We start from the raw sequence: 22,910 nt of genomic DNA on the forward strand, positions 1-22,910 counted from the left end.
CCGTAATTATCCCGTATTTTTAACCTTTCAATTTGCCTAATTTAAAAAAGTGTACAGTGGCCTCCAGTAAGTGTGCCATTCATATTTTAGCTTTGCACACGGCGGAAAAAACGATGTTCGCCAGCATGAAAAATCGTCCAAGCACAAGCACGCCAAGAGGCACAAAAACACACACTGTCAATGACTTCATGTGTGACAAGAACTGTGTCGGAGGCAAACCAAGTGACCAAAGCTGAGGGAAGGATGTCGATGCTTTGCGCCAAAAATAATGTAGCCTTCAGCTTCTGCGATGATTTCAGTCGCAGTGTCGCGACATGTTTCCAGACTCTGCAATCGCAAGGAAGTAGGCTACTCGTCAGGGGAAACAAAAGCCACACAACTCATCAATCGTCAAATAAATGGATGATAATAACTAATAAATAAAATACATAGATTAAATAAATAAACATGTCTGTACAAGTAATACATACTTTAAATAAACATGTATTTCCTGAATGTATATACCCGTCCCTTATGTGTTTACATTTACTCGGGTGGGGGCTGGGTGGCTGAGTCCGCCCAAAAATGTCCCTTATTTTGAAATTCCAATGTTGATAGGTATGCATTTGTGATATCATAGCTAGCGGCTCAACTATACTTTGCAAGTTTGCATGCAAAATATGCAATCAGCTTTTAATATCTTGATGCTTTGTTTAATTAAGGACTGCAAATATCGATTACCATTAATTGTTTAATCGTTTGTCCAAAAAATGTCAGAAAGTAGCGGAAAATGCCTTTCCCAACTTCCCACAGACAGTCAACAGTCAAACACCAGAAGGTCGTTGGATTGACACCAAATACTCATATTTCAGAAGCTGTAACCAGCAAATCCTGGGCATCTTAACTCGAAAAAGTACTCAAACTAAATGAATCAGCAACTATTTTGCTAATGCATTGAATTATCAAAATGTTCTGTGGAATTGACTAAAGGACTGCTCGATTAATCCTTTCGGCTTTCTACCTTGACCAGCTTCGACATTAAATTGCTGCTGATGCCTCACGAATAATAATAATAATAATAATAATAATAATAATAATAATAATAATAATAATAATAATAATGATGATGATGATGATGATGATGATGATGATGAGGAGAAGAAGAAGAAGAAGAAGAAGAAGAAGAAGAAGAAGAAGAAGAAGAAGAAGAAGAAGAAGAAGAAGAAGAAGAATGATGATAATAATAACAACAACAAACCAACAATGCAATAATATAGCCTATGTTAATATAACATTCAGAGGGGGTCATTCTGAATGAGTACATTTTATACTTTAATTACATTTTGATGATAACACTTTACTTTAAGAATTCGGATCAACTGAAGTTTCAAATCCAAGGTAGTTTTGAGCAGGACAAAGCTGTATTGCTGTATTAAAATCCCCTGTATTAGTAATAATATGCTCAGAATTATCTATGTGATTACATGTACAGTGCTAACGATAATCTAGAGTTGAGCTCCTCTTTTAGAAATAATCTGAATGCTTGATTTTAATTTAGTGCAGTTGTCTACTTTCACACTGTGGTATTAATCCATCCATCCATCGATTGTCTATCTCTACCGCGGGTCGCGGGGGCAGCAGCCCCAGTAAGGAACCCCAAACTTCCCTTCTCCGGGCCACATCCGCACATCCCGAGGCGTTCCCAGGCCAGTGAGGAGATATAATCTCTCCACCAGCTGGACGTGCCTGGAACACCTCCCTAGGGAGGCGGCCAGGTGGCATCCTTACTAGACAACTAACGCAAAGTGGTATTAATCCTTATTTTAAATTGAAGAACTGATTTATTCTGTCCCACAAACAGCCAGTAAGTAGCGCTATAGTGTCATTTAGAGGCGCAGGGCAGAGAGAGAGAGAGAACAATGTCCCCAATGAGCTACTACTGCTGCTCACCGGACCAGAAAGCGTGGCGAGAGGGGCGTCACAGACCCCGTGTCACCAAATTAGACACCAAACTACTGCTGCAGGTTTTGCTACACTGCAATCCTCGCTTCTTAAAAACAAGCTGAATGATCTGTACAAACATGTTGGAGCCTGTTACGAGTATCGTGAGTCTTATTTGATGCTTGTTTTTTTACGTAAACATGGTTTTGCAACGATGTGACGGACAACTTTACACAGATGGTGTTTTTTCCCAACTATGCAATCAGAGACATTGCGACTCTGAATAGATCGTGTGCATGTGACGTCACGCTTACGTCCCAACCCGTAAGTCAGCCATGTTGGATGATATACACAACCAAGACTGCGCCCGTTCGCATGGGAGTTGCTGCAACGCTTTGTAATTTTCTTTGTATTTAAACGTCTAAGATTGAAAGAAAATGCCAATCAGTGTATACATGCAGTAATAACGCTACTCGTGACCCAGAGAAACGGTTCATTTCCTAAAATCATCACAAACAACGATCCACAAAAGAGGGATGAATTGCTGTCTACTGAACACCGTAAACTGGTTTCATCATCACATTATCTCGTGAGGATTTAACAGAAGAAAAAGCACAATTCACCCGTGTGTGTGGCGTCCACTTTATATCTGGTAAGAGCTCATGCTAAAGCTATGTTTTCAATGTTTACGTTAAACATTTGTGCTCATGATATACCTGAACACTGTAAGACCTTACTTCTCCATATCGCTTACTGGTAAATAAGGCACTTTCTTTACATCAAATCAAATCAAATCAAATTTATTTGTATAGCCCAATATCACAAATTATACATTTGTCTCAGTGTGCTTTACAGACTGTACAGGTTACGACATCCTCTGTCCTTAGACCCTTGCATCGCACAAGGAAAAACTTCCTAAAAGAAACCCCAAAATTAAAGGGGAAAAAATGGAAGAAACCTCAGGGAGAGCAACTGAGGAGGGATCCCTCTCCCAGGACGGACAGACGTGCAATAGATGTCGTGTGTACAGGATAAACAACATAGTACAAATACAACATTTGACAGAAATTATGTTGTGTTGGAAAAAAAAGAAATAGAAAGCATGGATGAATCCAGGAAAATGTCAATAAGGCTTCCCGGTGTCCAGCAGGACCAGGTCAGCAGGCGCTGTCACGATTCATGATCCTGACGTAAACTTTATCAGTGGCAACCTGCCACATGAGAGACAGACACTCCGGGGATGATACCCCGGATGGTGAGTTAGTAACATACATTTACATAAATGCATACAGATAGAGAGGGAGAAGAAGAGAGAGGGAGGGGAGGAGAGAGGAAGAGAAGGAAGAGAGCATGGAGGTGTCCCCCGGCAGTCTAAGCCTATAGCAGCATAACTAGGGGCTGATCCAGGGCAAACCTGAGCCAGCCCTACCTATAAGCTTTATCAAAAAGGAAAGTCTTTAGCCTACTCTTAAATGTGGTGAGTGTGTCTGCCTCCCGAACACGAACTGGAAGCTGGTTCCACTGGAGAGGAGCTTGATAGCTGAAGGCTCTGGCTCCCATTGTACTCTTAGAGACTCTAGGAGCTACAAGTAACCCTGCATTCTGGGAGCGTAATGCTCTAGTTGGTTTATAAGGTACTATGAGATCTTTAAGATATGCTGGAGCCTGACATGTGATGGCAGCCATTTGCTCTTTTCTTCTGTGCATGTTTTTGTTTTGCTTATTCTTGAGACTACTTCACTTGCGAAAAGCAAAGCACCAATGTGAGAACATGCTTCGCTTAATCCAGCCATACAATCACAGTGTGCGAGGATACCATCGCCGCTCTTCTCACTCACAAACCACGGCTTGAGCGGTGTATCTCGAGCTCTTTGAGAGTGATTTACACGGGCATGGACGAGCACCCTGTCATCTTTCAGTGGTTTGGTAAGAAGACTACCAACCCAGCCAGAAACAAAGAAATTATAAGCATCTAAACTCTTGTATGCCTTCATTTGTGCGTTGGTTGCCCACGATGTTTGTAGCACAACGTAGTTCACAATATCCGGATATTCAATCGGCGGTAATGAATCTAAATCCTCAATGTAATCCGATGGCTTTAGCGTGTACAGGTCAAGGCCGCAAATTTGGACTTTTTCTCTGAATCTTGTCACACAGTGTTGTCACGTGTTTGGACACTATCTATATGCAACCTAGTGTGTGTGTGTGTGTGTGCCCCCCGTGTACATTCCACCACATGGATCAAATCACAGACCGTGTCTACCGGCATCTACAAAATAAGCCCGATGCACCTATGTTGATCCTATGCGATTTTAAGTACCGCAAATAGGAGAAACCCTTGCTAGTGTTGGGTTTTGAAGCCCAAAGGGCGCTGTGATTGCCTTTCAATTGAATCCAGTAAACTTCTAGATGATCAAGATACTTATTTATTTAAAGTGATGATGACAGCATTTCAAAAATACCCTCAGCCGAGGACACTTTCACACACCAAGTCCACAGTCCGAATCAATAAAGAGCCAGTTAGCTGTCTGTTGGTAAACAGAAGGGTGTCGTCATCCCTCATTGGTCCATGTTGGCGCGGTTATGCCCCTTGGTTGGCAGTCTTGTTGTGACGAGATGGAGGTAGACCTGAAACTCTTTGAAGAGAACCTACAGTGCTTCACATTCATAACTAATATAGTGCTCATTATAAATTTGTGCAGAAATACATTTTGTGCAATAATACATTTTGATTGAGGTGGACGAGTATATGTGATAATCATTAAGTGTGACACAATACAATCAGGAGTTTATTTACTTCACACTAGGCTTTTTTCAGTAAGTGCAGCAACAGCCAAGTTTTTAAGTCCAGTAAACCAGTAACAAAGATGTGTGGTTTAGCGTCCACACAGAGGAGTTAAAAGGTTGCTTTCTCTGCACAAACTGGGACATTTCCATTCAGGATGCAGACATTTCCACAGAGTAAATTACTGCCTCTATCTAGAGCGGAACAACATTTGTTCAAATCTGACACAAAGAAACTGTGGGACTCATTCAGAGAAATAACTAATATGGACTTCAAGAGGAAGCCAATGTTTTCCTACAACTGCAAAGGCAAATTAACTGAATAGTTTTTACTATACGGTTTGACACAGATACTTTAAAAGAATGCCATGAAGTGGTAGATGAAGTAAGCTGTAATGTCTGTGAAGACAAAATGCTCTCCACAGATGCACACATGGTGGAAGAAATCCATATTAATTCCAGTCCCCAAAAAGTCTCGTCCTCAGGAAAACGATGATTATAGGCCAGTAGCTTTAACTTCCAATGTCATGAAATCCTTGGAGAGGAGTGTGACAGAGGAACTACGTGAGGAGGTGGAACCATCTCTAGATGATAACGATTTGCTTACACAGGAAATCGCAGTACAAATGATGTCATCTCCACAATAATGCAGCTTCTCTTGAAACTCCCGCTGCATATGTCAGACTGCTTTTTATCCATTTTAGTTCTGCTTTTAATACTATTCATACAAAAAACGTGTTCAGTTGGAAGTGAGACCTTTTTTGATCAAATGGTATTCTTTTTTTTTTATCAAACAGGCCACAACAAGCCGTAAGCAATACAGTACACAGACCAATTCTTACACATCTGTAGTGGTCCACATTGATGGTGATCTCAGCTGGCATGTTTCAAGTGTGTCTACAAGAATCCACCAGCGTCTACATTTCCTTCAGAGACTCAGAGCTTTTGGGGTCTGTGGGAATATCATGCTCATCTTCTATAGAGCTACCATAGACCCCTTTAATGTGTTGAACTCTGAGTTTGTGCTAATTAATTCTGGGAGAAGCTACAGGGTCCCATTGTGTAAGCACAATCATCATAAACACTCATGTGTCCCTCTGTCAGTTAAACTGATCAATGGAGGCTTGTAAACACGTAGAGATGTGATTGGTTGTCTTTACACATGTATGCCTCGACTATCTGCAGCTCTTAACATGCTGAATGGAATGTGATTGATTGGCTGGTTGTTTTTTGTTTTTGTTATTTTTATTTCATTTTAAATCTCAGGCTTTTGTCTGCAATTGTCTGCATATGTGTTGCAGCAATGTCATCTTCTCCAAGACAATTTTCTCCCATAACCTTAACCTTATGTACACACCTTTGTTACAATAAATACAAAGGTCACTGCGTGTGTTGAGCTCCTTCACACTGTAGTAAATTAGTAACGTATGTCCTTTTCTAGGTAACCTCCCGGTTATTGCTGTGACAGTTTTACCACCCCACTGGTAATTATTAGAAATCATCATCCTGGCTCAGCTGCTCAGGGGGAAGCAGCAGCGTTTCGCAGGATGTTCAAATGCCAAGGAGGACGAGTGAAGCTGCACTACTGTTTGACAGTGCTGTCTGGACTCGTGGAGAGTTTGTTCTTCACAGGGGTTGTCTTCGGCTGGGCTTCTCTGGTGTTTGTGCTGAAAGTTGATGGATACTTTGCTGGATACTGCACCAATGTCACCAGAGAGGAAGACAATGCTGTGTATATAGGTATGTGAGCATGCAAATATATTGAGGGCAAACACAAAGCCTGCTCTAGTCTTCTACTTGTTGTATTTACATACAGTGGAGTGAAAAAGTACTTCCCTCCTTCCCGATTTCTTCTATTTTTGCATATTTGTCACACTTAAATGTTCCAGATCATCAAACATATTTTAATATTAGACAAAGATAACCCAAGTAAACATAAAATGCAGTTTTTAAATGATGATTTCATTTATTGAAGGGAAAAAAGCTATCCAACCCTTCGCGGCCCTATGTGAAAAAGTAATTGCCCTGGAAAGGGTTACAAAGCCATTGCTAAGGCTCTGGGACTCTAGCGAATCACAGTGAGAGACATTATTCACAAATGGAGAACACTTGGAACAGTAGTGAACCTTCCCAGGAGGCCGGCCAACATTCCTCCAAGAGCTCATTGACGGCTCATCAAGGAGAACACAAGAACCCAGACTAACATCTAAGGAACTGCAGGCCTCACTTGCAATTAAATTATCATTGAAAAGCTACATTCTGTGTTTACCCATGTTGTCTTATATTAAAATTAGTTGGATCATCTGAAACATTTAAATGTGACAAATAAGCAAAAATAGAAGATATAGGGAAGGGGGCAAATACTTTTTCACACCACTGTATATCAGTCACAGTTCATGTGTTTGGTTTTCCTACTCTGCATCCACTAAATAGTAAGTTGTATGAGGATACGTGGACCCTGACAAAACAAACATGCAGTGTGCACACACAAACGTTCAACTCTTTCCATATGGGCCTCTTCTCCTTCTTTTATCTTTCTTTCTTACAGATTGCAGTGGTCAGGATGAGCACTTCTCTTGGATCATGTCTGTCGCTTCCATCTCCAACACAATAATACGCTTCCCCATTGGATACATCTTCGACCGTTGTGGAACCGCAGTGGCAAGGCTGATAGCTTTGTGAGCACGCCATCACAGAAACTGTGTTTTATTATTTGATGTTTGGTTTCTAATGGTTCGTGACTTTACGAGCTGTTGAGGGAAAGGAGAGGAGCTAATATTTACCTTCCTGGTGAGGTCTCTTCAGGCTGCTAATTAAGGTGTATATAGTGCGAAGCTGACAAGGTGTTATTTACTCACTGGCTGTGGCTAAAACATGCTTTACCTGTAGTGACAGGGTTACTAGCATAAAGGGGCAGTGCAGGCATAAATTGGCAAGGTAAATGTTTTTGCACATGTTGGTGCTCACAGACTACTTGGGTAACATTAGCTTTCCACAAATAGAAAACTACACAACATTTTGTCACCTCTACTCACTGGCAGTCACACAGCCACCCCCTGAAAAAGTATCTATGTCCCCAGACCTTTCAATTACCTTATTCTCAGCAATGATCTTTCCCTATTTCATGTTCGATTTTCCTTGGGTTATTATGGTAAAAATCACCCACCTACAGCTTATAGCCTACTGAAGTCATACTCCGTATAAACTACTTCCTCAGTTTGCGGTCAAGACAGTTTTCTTGACTTTGTTATCTCTACAGTGGCTGAATGGATTATTACCATTCAAACTGTATGGAAAACTATCGTCTCCCTTCGTGCTTTTGCAATTCGAACTGCAAACATTCAATTCAACTGTTTCACAAGAAGCATTTACTTCTAGAAGTGAATGTGCAGAGTTTGCATAGATGGTGCTACAGGAGGTTTCTGATGCTCTAAGTAACTGTGATCTGTTACATTTTAGTTGCCCATGGAATTTTACAGAGGATCAGAAGGGTCAGTTCGTATTTACCATCACTTCTGATTTGCTTGCTTCTCCAAACTGGGGAAACTATACTTCTGGTTAGATTTAACCTTTGCATTTACACCAGAGATGATTCAAATAGGCATCTTGACACCTTGAAATGTGAGCTGAATTAGAAATGATTTTCCTGCAGATCTTTGTACACCACTGGCACACTGCTAATAACACTGTCAAATACAGGTATGTTGTTTTTGCACATTGTAGTTTTAGAGCAGATACTGGATCAGAAACCTTCCCTTATATATATCTCTCTGCTCCGTCTCTCTCACACAGAGACGTCGGTGTTGCTGTACCCTGCGATTGCATGTCTTGGTATTGCTGGATCAACCCTCTACATCACCAATGTTCAGGTTTGTGGTGTCTGGCCTAAAAACTTGCTTGGTATGAGTGAGAATATAGTACGGGATTATCCCGTATTTTTACTTCTATCCCGTTTAAATAATTTCCCGTAATTATCCCGTATTTTTAACCTTTCAAAAAAGTGGCCTCCGATAGAGCAGGTGGCAGTATTATGTTTAACTTTAACTGAAAAACGTTATCCGCCAGTAAACACACAGAAGAAGACGAAAGCATATGGATGAGAGTCACAGTGAACGGGAGATAGATGGAGACGCAGTTGTACCTGCCAAACAAGTTAAAACTTGCCTGCCTAAATGAGGAGACCTTCCCTTATTTATTAAAAGCAGAGTCGGGCAAACTCGTATTTTTTGTAAAGTGTGCCATTCTTCTTAGCCAACTTCACATTGACAGACCGGTTCTATTTAAGTGATGTTTAGCTTCAACAGGGCTGGCAGTGATCATACCTGGGTGTGTTGAGGGAAATTGAACCCAATTATTATTTAAATTTGGTCAATTGGTGGATTTAGTAACAAAGGGGACAATAATCTTTTCACATAGGGCTGGATAGCTTTTTCATCATCATTTTAAAAACTGCATTTTGTGTTTACTTGGGTTATCTTTGTCTAATATTAAAATAAGTTTGATGATCTGAAATATTTAAGTGTAACAAATATGCAAATATAGAAGAAATCTGCAAGGGGAAAAATACTTTTTCACACCACTGTATATGTTTAGGTGGGGAACCTGTTTAACTGCTATCGCTCAACCATCATCACAATCTACAACGGGGCCTATGATTCCTCTGCTGTCGTCTTTCTCATCATAAAGGTAATGGATATCTGATGCAATAACACATTTTAAAGTGCTCTTCAATCCACGACACAAATGTAAAGTGTATATCTTCTCCCTTTTGTCTTTCTTTCTCTAGCTGCTGCATGAAAAAGGAGTGTCTCTTTATGCATGTTTTCTCTTCCTAACCTTGTGCAGCATAATTCTCCTCCTACGTACCTTCTTCTTAATGCCCAGAGGGCATATCCCCTACCCGCTGCCAGAAACATACACTTATGGGTAAGGACAAACTGCACCATCCCGGTGAAGTTTGCTTGTTCCTGCGATAGTTGTATTGTCATCACTCACCACTTCTGCTCTAACAGAGTAAGCTGCCCCGGCCGAAGGAGGGGAAAACGAGGGAAAGAGGAGAACAACGAGGAAGAAATAAAGGAATTAGATGTAAAGAGGAATAAAAAGAACAAGACAGCAGAGGCATCTGCCTTGCATCTGCTCAAACCACCGCATGAGCCCAAGCAAGAGGAAGGTATTGTCATTTATCTTTATTCCATATGTTATCAGCATGTTAAAAGGCCGTTATCAGTTGTCATCAGGAGGATAGATCTGAGGTGATTTGACCCTACTATACCTCCTAATTGGCTCAGTGGGCCGTTATTATCTATTGGTAAGCTGGGAGGTTAAAAATATTTAGGCGGAGACCTCTAGTGGTTGTAGTTATTATGGAGGAATTATGTCAGGTAACTTAGAATAATATGCGACAAAGTAAGCATCAGGAGCAGGTTGGGGTGGATGGATGAATAAGAGAAAGACAGACTTTCCCCCAGGAGACTTCGGTTTGTGTCCCATAGTAAAACAAAAAGTCGACACGTTCACTTATTTTAAGTTACGTATGTATGTCAGTTAACTGACATGTTACTTAAGTTATGTAACATAACAAACTTACTTATTTTAACCCAAACCATGATCTTTTCCTGAACCAAACCAAGTACTTTTGCAATTGCAGTTGAGAGACAATATAGCCAGTTTACACTCAGTTTAATCTTTAGCTAATAAAAAGCTTAATCGTTGTCAGACGATAGCCAATGGGTTCTGTGATTGCATAATATGTTCCGCCTCTTTAGCCCTCCACCAAACTGCTTATCTACATGTAACCAAATACTGCTCAAATGTCATGGTCAATACTACTCAGACTACTAGGAGTAGCAGTCCGAGTAGTATTGACTACTACGAGAAGTAGTCCGCTTAATAACGGACTGCAAACGGTCACCAGAATACTTCTGAAACCAAAATCTGCCAACTGATTCTGCATTCATTTGCACATAACAGTTTATAAATTACAAACTGGGTGTCTGTGGCGACATTCCCAGAAAGAATTGCAAGCGGCAACATTGTGGGATCGCTGGGAAGTAAGATCCAAAAACACACCTGTAATTACCACTTATCGCCATAGGTGCCACCAAAGAGAACGAAACGGAGGTCTTCGAGATTGTAACTTTAAGTAATGATTTCAGCGGAGTTTGATATCTCCAAGATTGGCAGTAAACATCAAGTTTAGTTTCAGTTACTCAAGTTTAAAGAGCAAGACTTATCTACAGGCTTTGTTTTGTACCAACAATCCTACATCATAGAAGAAGATGCCCTTTCATTTTATTTTAGCCCAGAAAGCATTGCTGTCACAACTTGTGGATCTGCCTTCTCCATCTAATCAAAAGTAATTCTGGGAAATGTTTACATCAAGTACTCAAGTGGAAGTAGGAGACGAGGCAGATACAGACACAGCAACATTTCATTACAAAATAACTCCCAGGAGTTAACATTAAAGGGTAAGAGTAACCAAAGCTAAGCTTTTCTCTAAAAACGTTAATTTTCCTGTTTTCCACTCTTCTCTTTCCTTACATTCAGCTAGTTTCCGTAGCTGTGTGTTGTCCTGGCTCTTCCTGTGGCACCTGGTGTGGGTGGTCATCACACTCCTCTGTCAGTTCCTCTTCTTATCTAACGTCAACTCCATGCTCACACGGCTGTCCAATAATGATCAAACCTTGGGTGAGGAGGTATAAAATGATTGAATCTCTAGGAGCATTTTTCTGTGTAACTTGCTGCTTGTCCAAATTAAAAGCAGAATGCCAAGGTCATGTGACATGCATGTCATCATGTTGAACTTTCCTAAATCAGTGCTTGAGATATACTAAACTGTCATAGCAGCTTTTACCATGGCAACAGGATTAGGGCTACAGTACCAGTTACCTCTAACCTGTGAAATGAATGCAACCAGACCAGCAAACTTTAAAACATAGCCTTGAAATAAAAGACTTGCTGTGTGTTGTTCGGTGCTGATGTTATTGCCTTCAGGTGCTTTTGGAAACCAACATCTGAGAGTCAATGACCATTTAACCCAAGTAATGCACATCATTCCTTTCACATGGTTCATGTTTGCCTAGAGTTTGTCTTCAACAGTCAGCGTCAGTTGGGTCTAAAGATCTGCTCCTAGAGTTTGAGGCTAGAGGCTCCAGGCTAGCCGGAATCGGAGTTTCGGGCTTCCGGTGGAATCGCAATGCATGCTGGTGTGGCAAGCCTAGAAAAGTGAGCACCAACTCTACAAGGGCCGCCATATTGGATTTCTTCTCTACGCGTTTATATTGTATTTAGCTTATTCTTCAAGCGTGTTTACATTGTATTTGGCTAGTTTTTAGTGTGTAATCATCGCTCTTCTAGTTATGGGATTTGGACACCGACATTGTGTGGTGAAAGGATGTTCAAACAGTGGGAAAAAGCTAAATAAATGGGCAGAATCTCATTGTGAGCTTCACGATTGAAAAAATTGCGACTGCAAGCCCCCGTTCGAACTATTTCCATTTCCAACAGCACTAAAGAACAAAGATAGAAGGCTAGCATGGACCAAAGCTGTAAAGAGACAGGATTACAATGGGAAGTCTTGGGAGCCCAAGAAATCTTGGCGGATTTGCAGGGAGCATTTCATGCAAGGAAAACCAACAAATGAATTCCCTGATCCTGAACTCGACCTGGGGTATATGTAGTCGATCTACTTGAGTTATATATTGACAAATGTACTTTCTATATATTGAGTTTTATAATAATTAACAAACACAAGTTAGGTATATATTTGTAATAGCTTACACTGCAATAAGCACTTATGACATCGCCAGTTTTCTTGACTGCGCAGATCCATGCTGAATGTGGCGTATGGGAAACTTTCATTGAATGAGTACATTTTGCTTTCAAAAAGCTATATTCAGAATCTGCGAGAGGATTGAAAGATATTTGTTTCAACCAGCCACAGTCAAACAGTCTAAATGCTTTGCCTTCTTTGTATTCGTTCAAAGTTCGTTTATGAAACTCGACATCGTTCCCTGGGTGGTCAGACATTAAAGATAATGTTATATCGCTGAGGTATATCGGCGGCCAAGAAGTCATGCTGTTGTTTTCATTGACCCAGCCATCCTGCAATGTCAAGGGATCAGGCACTGAAACGCCACTCGGCATAACCAAAAGCTTAGTCTTTTCTTTTTCTGTGATTGAAAGTCTTTCGTTAGCTGTTGGTTGCTCCTCAATACCCATCTCTGACTGCAGCAAACACCCTGGCAATAAGCTCCAGTTTTGTTCCTTAAACCTTTAAATTCCGCTTGCGGCAAAATACTTTCAAAGCTTCAACTTTCCACATCTGAACCTCATCATAAGAAAGGAGTTCAGAACTCATTGTAGAGTAGTAGGTTTGTTTACAACACGCTTGAAGAATAAGCTAAATACAATGTAAATACGTAGAGAAGAAATACAATATGGCGGCCCTTGTAGAGTTGGTGCTCACTTTTCTAGGCTTGCCACACCAGCATGCATTGCGATTCCACCGGAAGCCCGAAACTCCGATTCCGTCTATATAAACTGCTGCTAGCATAACACACCTGAATCTCCCACAGAGCTGATGCCTGTTGAGTTGCATTGTGGGTAAAGTAGGTACCAGGTTCTGCTGCATCGACTTTGCAGACCTTTTTTTTTAAATAAACTTTGAGTGTAAAGCTGCCTTTACATGATAGGAAATGTTCTCAGTGTTCACCGTGCATCCGTAATCTATCCGTTTACGATCTGGGTGTGTCGGATCACAAGGCCATCCCAATGGATCTGCCACTCCTGCTTTCCGACACCAAACCAAAGCGTCAAATCCATTTCAGAAATCTGAGAAACATCAACCCGGACACCATGACCTCGGATCTCCACCATCTCTCTGCTATAAATCTCACATCAGTCAATGAATCTGTTGACTTTTACAACAAATCTCTGAGCAGTCTCCTTCTCACGCTCAGCCCCCTGGTACACCTGCGAGCTGTGGAAGATGACACACGGGTCACTTTTCTACTCCAACATCATCAACAATAGCCCTGGCAACTCCAAGCAACTTTTTTCCCACAGTAAAACATCTCCTCAAACCACAAACTCCTTTACTCCAAGACACCACAGAGGAGCAGTGTGGCAATTTCATCGCATTTTTCAGAAAAAAGTATATACCATCCACTCTCTCCAACTCCGCTGCCAGTCCCGACTGTCAACCCCCAGCCCGGACCTACCCAGCCTCTTTGCCGTTTCACTGACATCTCGCAGCAAGAGAATGAGGATCATCAAAGAGATGAAACCCTCCACCTGTGCCCTGGACCCCTTTCCCACAGCCCTGGTCAAATCTAACATTTGTGCCATAAGTCCCCTCATCACTACAGTGATAAACCACTCCCTCCAGTCTGGTCATGTTCCATCCCCTTTAAAAACTGCTCTCATCAAACCACTCCTCAAAAAACCCACCTTAGACCCAGATGTCCTTGCCAACTACAGACCCATCTACAACCTGCCATTTATATCTAAGGTGCTGGAAAAAGTAGTTGCCACTCAGATTCAGGACCATCTCAACTTCAATAACCTCTTTGAAAAATTCCAGTCTGGTTTTCGCCCTGGCCACAGTACAGAAACTCCCCTGGTTAGGGTCACCAACGATCTGCTGATGACAGCTGACGCCGGATCTCCATCTCTCCTCATCCTCCTTGATCTAACTGCAGCATTTGATACCGTTGATCATGACATCCTCCTCAACCGTCTTCACGCCACAATCGGACTCTCTCACTCGGCCCTAAACTGGTTCATCTCATATCTCACTGGGAGGACTGAGCACGTCACCTTGGGAGTGTCAAAATCACAAACACTCTGTCACCTGTGGTGTCCCTCAAGGATCTGTCCCAGGCCCCACTCTTTTCACCATCTACATGTGCCCCCTTGGTCGTGTCATCAACCGGCATGGACTATCGTTCCATTGCTATGCTGATGACACACAACTCTACATCAGAACTAAATCAACCCCCTCTGCACCTCTGCCATCATCCACATTAACCACCTGCCTGATGGAGATAGAGGCGTGGATGAAGCACAATTTCCTCCAATTAAACAGCACTAAAACCGAAGCCCTTCTAGTTGGCACCCCACATCAGGTCCAGTCCTCCTCCATAACCTGCATCACCTTCTCCGGTCAGAACATTCCACTCTCATCAACAGTCACCAATCTGGGTGTTAAAATAGGATCCTCACCTGACCTTTGAGGCCCACATCAGACAAACATGCAAGAACTCCGTCTACCACCTCAAAAATATTGCCAAACTCTTCCCCATACTCTGTCAGATGCTGAAAAGCTTGTCCATGCCTTTGTCTCCTCAAGACTTGACTACTGCAACGCACTTCTCATCGGGATTCCTAGCAAAAACATCCAGAAGCTGCAATACATCCAGAACAGCGCTGCTAGGATCCTGATGAGAGTACGAAAGTACGAACACATCACACCCATCCTCAAATCACTGCACTGGCTCCCGGCTCAGGATTGATTATAAAATCTCCCTTTACACCCATCAGTGCATTCCCGGAAATGCTCCATCCTACCTCAGAACTGCTCACCCCACAAACTTCCACAAGAAACCTCTGTTCTGTAAAGGCTAAGCTCCTCCTTCCCCCCAGGACCAAGCTCAAAACCATGGGAGATCGCGCCTTCTGCTCCCAGACTGTGGAATGCTCTCCCTGAACATCTGAGGACGCCACAGACTGTGGATGCTTTTAAAACGGGTCTAAAAATGCATCTTTTTAACAGAGCATTTTGCTAGACTTTAACCAAAGTGTTGTCTTGACGGTCTACCAAATGTTTTTTTTCTATGTATATTTTGCTCATCGTTTTTACTCTGTAGCACTTTGAGTTTTGTTTATGCAAATGAAAAGTGTGCCTATAAATACAAATTATTATTATTATTATTATTATTATTATTAAGGCAGCTAGTTAGTCTTGTTGCTATGGTTACCTCCCCTGCTTGCCTGTGCCGCTTCATACAGCTGCTAACTCACTGGTTGTGCTTTGAAAGCTCAGCGGCCATCGAGGTCAAAGTTGAATTAATTTTAACTTTGAGCGCAGTGCTCGATGGCAGTTTCAAGCGGTGCGCCACGCCAAGGGTAGGTTCTGCCTAGTCGGGCAGCATCGCTCTCTCTATAGGTAAACAACGGCACAGCCAGCACAGAGCCGTTTTATCACTGAAGTTAAGTTCTGGTTGTTGGAGCTTGTCTAACCCACTAACAAGAATAACTGACTGATGAAATAGCCTTGCTCTGCTTTTAAAATATATCACAAAATAATAATATACACATGTTTTGTAGCTTATGGGCTATAACACATACTAGCATGAGTCTTTAAAGGTCAGTCAGTCAGTGGGCAAGAATACAAAACTAAGTCGACCAAACTGCTGAAACAGAGCCAAACAACTGCTGTTTTATAATCTTCATGTGGAGCTGATCATCTGTGTTTACTGGGCACTAATATTAACTGGGGCTGTAGTCCGTGTAACGTTACGTTAGTTTGTTTATTGGACTAAATCCAAAGTGGCAGAAACTAGAAAACGACCCACATATTAGTCCAGTCTTCCCGGTGGAGGCGCAGCCAGGAGAGCAGCCCCCCGGGGAGAGAGGTCGGCAGAGCCGGCACTTGGCGGCACCGTTACCTCTTCACATTCTGTTGATAATGTTAGTTAATTGTTTTTAAGTTTAAATTCTGGCACACTAACCCTAAGCACTTTTGCCATTTTTCTTCATTACCGAAGTGTTTCCTCCTCTAAACCAAGCGTTCTTTCCTTCCACCCCTCCAGTGAGTCACTACACCAATGCCTTTGCCCTCACCCAGCTGTGCGGAGTGCTGATTGCACCCATAAACGGCCTCATTCTGGACAGACACAAGCGCAGGCCTCTGACTCAAGGTTAGTTAATTTCTCTCCAAATTATACTGTGGAACAAAACTTTTTATTTCACTAAATGTTGGGCCATTTGTCACCATTTGAGAGATTCACAGATGAGTCCAAGGCTCAAAATGCATAGCATATTTTTCTGCATTTGTAGATCTCTTTATATGCATGCGTGTGTGGTTTATGCTCAGTGATTAGTGTGTGATCATGTGACTTCTGACAGGCACCTAACTAAAGGAAATTCTTCAAAATAAATCCTTAAATGCTGTGCTTTCGGTCAGGGGTATTTCCTGGAATATATACTCCAATAGTCCTTATCTGCAGGTGTTCTAAATTAAAACAATGTTTTATATTTGCCTGGGTTGAGTTTCAATCGTCTTTTCTATTGATAGTTCCAACAAAGACTGTTGACCATCATTAACTATCATTATCTTTCGCCTATTTCCCAGGAAAGACCAAGCGGGAAGAAGACCTGCATTCAACCCCTCTCGCCCTCTTCTTGTCCTCGCTGCAGTGTTTCTTCTTCTGTGTGTGTTTCACCTGTCCTGTCCTCCCTCTGCAGTACCTCACCTTCATCCTGCAGGTTGTCAACAGCTCCTTCTTTTACGGGGGACACCAAGCTTTTCTCTGCATTGCGTACGTTCACATTTCCTCCTTAATTCCACTGCACTTTAGAGTAGAGAGCAAATTTAGTCAACAATATCCTTCTTATCCCTCAATCTGACGCTTCTCCTCTGCTATTGTCTGTTCTCTTAATCTCTCCTATAGCTTCCCAATGTGTCATTTTGGGAAGCTGTCAGGGATGGTGATGACATTATCAACTCTGGTGCTGCTTCTCCAGTTTCCAATCCAACATGTCATCCAGCACCAGCTCCACGGCGATCCGCTCTATGTAAGTGTCAAGAGGAAGTGTGACAGTGTAATTAGCCTTGCTTAAAGTCTGAGTAAAGCAAACATAAATGTGATCCAAGTCAGGCGACAGAAAAATGTGTTATTAACAATCAAGCCAAATTTGAATGATAAAAGAATATACAATTAAGTTTAATAATCGTGAAAAAATAAGCGGTGTTCTCTGCTCTGAAACTGTGGGGCCGTGGTTCTCAAACCGTTTCACTAAAGTACCCTTTTGAAATATGTTTTTCGCCAAGTACCCCCCGACCAGAGCAGACCGTAATTGAAAAAACAACTGTGTACGTGATTGTGATTGTTGCAGCAGTTGGCGGTTTACGGCAGTTAATGATTGCATTGAAAATATGAATATTAAATATGTGGTTTACATTTTTTTTTTTTTTTTATAAAATGTATTCTAGTATTATTTAACAAATTATGCATGACATTTTTATAATTAAAAAAATATCTCCCGTAGCCCCTGCAGTACTTGAAAGTACCACTAGGGTACTAGTACCCCCCATTTAAGAAACGCTTAAATGGACCTTTTAGTTGTCATCTACTACTCCCAAAAAGTAGTCGGCTAGTCGATTAATCACAGGGGATATGGGGTTGGGCGACATGTCTTCATATAGTATGAGGGGATGGGTTGTGTTGAGGATGAGCCATGATTTCAGGCCTGCCAAAAGAAAATACCATCTAACTCCACAATTCACTACTATATATTTTCACATGTATAATGTGTATAAAAATAAATTTCTTTTACTTGCCCAGACTTGAAACTGGAGGAGTTAACCAGTTCAATAATCTTTTACCCCGTCTCTCAGATAAATGTGGGTGTCACCTTGGTGTCTCTGCTCACCTTTATTCACCCGGTTCACGTCAGCCTCTACTGTAAAAAGCTGGCCAAACAGAGGAAGACAGAACAAGAAGGGAATGATCAAGAATCAGCAAAATGTTGACATTATCCGGTGTGTCCAAATAATTCATATGGATGCGGCAGTTTCCCCTTTTGAACTAGTGGAAGTGCTTTTGCATGTTTTAGTTCATAATGTTTTGTTGTACGGACGCCTGCCTGTCCGTATCTCAGGAAACACCAGGAGTGCCTTCAAATTTGGCACAAATGTCCTGTCGACATCCAGCCAGGGAGCCATAGCAGGTGACCCTGGGGACCTGGGCATCGCAGTTGGCCTTGCTGCTGCGTTGGTGACATGAATAATAATAATTGAAAATAAATGCCCACATTTTGAGTTTGCTGTATCTCCTGCCTCTGCGTCCTTATGGTCTTGACCGTTCCAAAGGTCGATCCAACATGTCCACTAACATGACTCAAGAATGAATGATTGATTAGAATTTGGTTCACAAAAGGTAAAAGGTCAAGGTCACTGTGACCTCACAAAACACACTTTTGGCCATAACTTGATGCCGGTTTTTAATGACTGTTAAGTCAAAGCAAATGTATCTAGGTCTAAAAATATCCATTATGACATTTGATTAAATGTGATTGTCTCAAACCTTTGACCTTGAATAAAAATGAGATGTAAACCTTTGAGTAATGCTGTGTTCTAACCAAAAATGGAGACTGAATTAACCTAGTTTATTCCAGCAGTATGAACTCAAAATAAACAGATTTTGCTGTGATTAACTTGTACTAAACGCATCAAACGGATGCCGAAGTAACTGCATCATGATGCCGGGTTGTAAAAGGTCTGAATTCATGTTTTGTTTGGATCGATCAGGGCTATGCTAACAATGTAGCTGCTCCATAATCTCATCCTGTAAGGCTATTTCACTGACTATCATATGTATCACAGGTGACGTTGCATTCACTTGATAAAGTGAATGCAATGCGCCACCCAAAAAACATATGGTATATAATGGAAAAACTAACAGTAAACAGTGCTCAAAGGAGAAAAAGATTTACCTTGTTTGGCGTCAGAAGATCAAAATGATTCCACACCGGGGAAAACTTCCTTGAACGATCCATAATAACGCAACAGCAAAACTCCATCCAACAAACCCACGACATGTTGATACAGTTTGATTCCTTATAAACACACTTTGGCGCGACAAATTCAACCGATACACTTCCTGTATCGGTCACGTGATTAGTTCTTAAAGCAATACACGCACCAATACGGGGTTTCACTCTTGGGCTCTCGGCACAGTGCTGACGCACCAGTGTTGCTCGTCCCATCACTACTGTTTACTGTTAGTTTTTCCATTATATACCATATGTTTTTTGGGTGGCGCATTGCATTCACTTTATCAAGTGAATGCAACGTCACCTGTGATACATATGATAGTCAGTGAAATAGCCTTACACTTGCTTTATTCATATTATCTTGTTATTACGAGATCCTGATAGATACCCTATGTCATTGTCATTTTTTCTTTGACAAGTGAATGCAGTGCGCCACCTTAGTTTTTACTCTGTTCTGGTAAGTGGTTTGAATAGTTTTCAGATAAATTTCAGTTTAGCATTTACACAAACAAGGAATTTCTTTACCTGCAATGATTTTCTAACAACTACAGGGGGCACTATTGGGTGACCGGCGCAGTATCAATACAGTGCCGACACAGTTTGTATAGTGTGTCAATACACTCCTTGAGGTATCATCATCCCATCACTAGCTGAAATGCATAGAAAATAGGTTTAAAGCAAAAGCTGAGGTAGCAGGCTAAAATGAACAGAAACAACAAACCAGGATGACATGGTGGCACGAGGACACCAGGTAACTTGGTTGACGAACTGACAAGGAACAGGGACAGACAGGTATATATATACAGAGTACAGACACTAATCACATGAACGAGACACAGCTGGAGGAGGCAGGCAAAGACACAAGGGCAGCAGGTGATGGACACAGGAGGATCTAATCAGGGCAAACAATCACAGGAAGGACACAGAGACAGGAAGTAAAACTAGACATGACACAAAGCGGAGTGAACTTTTCAACATAAAACAGGAAGCAGGGACACCAGGATCATGACATATTGCCTGTTTCAGAATAATGTTTATTATATTATTAAATCCTTTATCATTTTATCATCATAAATCATTTATGTATTAAAATGTACATTACTAAAATGTTGCAGTTGGCTAAAGAGGTGTTTTTATATTATTTACACTGCAGGGTAGCTTGTGAATTTCATCACAAGGTCAATAAAGTCTTATCTTAATCAAATTTAATATATGAGAATGATTTGTTGTTAATATTTTTTGTATTATTAACTGGAATCTGCAAAGTAAATAGTAACTAAAGAAATAATTAATTAATTGACTCTTAATTGTAGTTGAGTAGAAGTATAAAGTAGGAGAAAATGGAAATACTCAAGTAAAGTACAAGTACTTGAAGTAAGTAAATGTACTTCTACCAAACCGCTCCTACCAAATGTCCTTTGGCCTCATTTGTGAGTTTGATGCAGTTCTTTATTTTGAATGTTGAATTAAAATGTTTTCATCATGTAGACTAAATAATATCAAATCTGTAAAATGATCCTGTAATTCACAACAACAACAACAGCTGCTCATGAAAATAACTGCGAATAAAAAAGATCCATATGTTTCCCACTCTGCTTCCACCTGTTGCGATTACAACTGGATCTCTGACAGGCAGGCAGATACTGCTGCTCGGTGCATCGCTGTCCTGCAGAGCGCAGACCCGGATGCTCACGAAGAATGTAATGTCTTGATCAGCTGGAAATCACGATCATCATTCTAATGTAAATTATAAACTGACAGCAGGTGTGTGCGGACTGATGCGCGATTTGACTGATGTGAGTTGATTTAACGTCTCCATTTAGAGAAATACAGAATTTAGTGTTTTTATACTAATATTTACTATGTTCACTCATGTTGTGTTGATAAATGTTAATAAATCCTCTAACGGTCACGTTTATAAAAGTCTAATATCAGTTGTGTTTGTCCACGTTGTGCTATGTGTGTCAGTACCTTAAATATACTGTCTATGGTCAGTACTCATAGATTAAATTAATTTATCTGGATTACAAAGAAAAGGGACATCTGATCTAAATTTAACCAACACAGTGGTGAGAGAAGTAGATATTAGAGTAGTTTATTTAAATTCCAAAATGTAAAAATGAACAGGGTCTGGTCAAATTAAATTTAAATGTAGTCAGTTACTGAATTCAAACTACATCTGATAACATATACCGATTACATGTAGTCCGTTAATACCCAACCCTGAACATAAAAGTAAAGAGAGATAAATATTTGGTAACTGCTGTGTTATTTCCTCGTATGACATCGTCTTATATAAAATACTTAAATATAGTTACAGCGTAAGAAACCCAGAGTATATACAACTGGTTTAACGTATGGTAATGCATTGTAGGCCTATTTTATAAACATAATGCCTTCTCAGTTCTGAATCGGCAGAGTAACTATATAAGTAAATATAGCTGTCAAATTAATTTAGTTGAGCAAAAAGTACAATATTCCCCTTAAAGTACTAAGATGTAAGTGTACTTGAATAAATATACTAGTTACTTTCCACTGCTCCATAAATTCAGAGGAAGTTTGTGAATTATTTTTTGTTTAGGATATTCCAGATAAATTAATTAGATATTAATTTATTTTCATGGGGCTTACTGTTGTGAATCCAAATGTGTTCCCTTCATGTCCCAGCACAATCGCAATGGGTGCTGTGGTAGCTAGTGTCCCAGCAGTTGAGTAGAGACTACTTAAACCTGATCATCCATCCATCCATCCATCGTCTACCGCTTATCCGGGATCGGGTCGCGGGGGCAGCAGCTCCAGTAAGGAACCCCAATCTTCCCTTCTCCGGGCCACATCCTCCAGCTCCGACTGGGGGATCCTGAGGTGTTCCCAGGCCAGTGAGGAGATATAATCTCTCTACCGAATCCTGGGTCTTCCCCGGGGTCTCCTCCCAGCTGGACGTGCCTGGAACACCTCGCCAGGTTGCATCCTTACTAGATGTTAGTGTTAAACCTGATCAGAAAAATGTAAATGTACGTTTTATAAATTACCAGCATGAGCAGTGTCTGTGAAACACATTCTATGAAACTGTACAATATTTACCACTTGTCATTCTATAAATAAAAAACTAAATCAAAATGCTGTAGAAAAACAAAAAAGATGGGGTGTAAATTGGTCCATTTAATCTGCTACACAGATGCTGCTTAGTCCTGGAGGCCATGTTGTACTGTGTGGGCTGTAACTGAAAGATGATAAACACCTGTTTTGTTTTTGTTTTGTATTTTAGAAACATTAATCCAGCAGAGACCTTCACTGCCCTGGACTTGCTGAGGGGAACTCTTAAAGTCTGCTTGACGAGGAATATGAGGAACAGCGAGCCTAAGAGAAACAGAAAGACAACAACTTTCTCTGAGCAGTAACTCTTACTGGAAGTAAACCTGTGGGCG

The 22,910-nt window shown here is 41.0% G+C and overlaps 1 protein-coding gene across 4 annotated transcripts; it reads left to right on the forward strand.

Moving 5' to 3' along the window:
- The first annotated feature begins 2,031 nt into the window (after window positions 1–2,031).
- On the forward strand, window positions 2,032–22,907 carry LOC115013707 (solute carrier family 43 member 3-like). 4 transcript variants are annotated; one of them, XM_029440181.1, is made up of 13 exons: window positions 2,032–2,084; window positions 6,146–6,444; window positions 7,253–7,382; window positions 8,357–8,403; window positions 8,497–8,573; window positions 9,298–9,390; window positions 9,491–9,630; window positions 9,717–9,877; window positions 11,254–11,394; window positions 16,521–16,628; window positions 17,063–17,249; window positions 17,382–17,505; window positions 18,329–19,236. In XM_029440181.1, exons 2-13 carry the CDS (start codon window positions 6,252–6,254, stop codon window positions 18,461–18,463), a joined length of 1,536 nt encoding a protein of 511 aa, XP_029296041.1. In that variant the 5' UTR covers window positions 2,032–2,084; window positions 6,146–6,251; the 3' UTR covers window positions 18,464–19,236. The 4 variants fall into 4 exon arrangements, with proteins under 4 accessions (XP_029296041.1, XP_029296049.1, XP_029296058.1 ...); XM_029440189.1 differs by lacking the exon at window positions 2,032–2,084 and adding an exon at window positions 2,228–2,244; XM_029440198.1 differs by lacking the exons at window positions 2,032–2,084; window positions 18,329–19,236 and adding exons at window positions 2,371–2,572; window positions 22,751–22,907.
- Window positions 22,908–22,910: the final 3 nt, after the last annotated feature.

Source organism: Cottoperca gobio, chromosome 1 (assembly GCF_900634415.1).
Source record: "Cottoperca gobio chromosome 1, fCotGob3.1, whole genome shotgun sequence".
Classification (NCBI taxonomy): domain Eukaryota; kingdom Metazoa; phylum Chordata; class Actinopteri; order Perciformes; family Bovichtidae; genus Cottoperca; species Cottoperca gobio.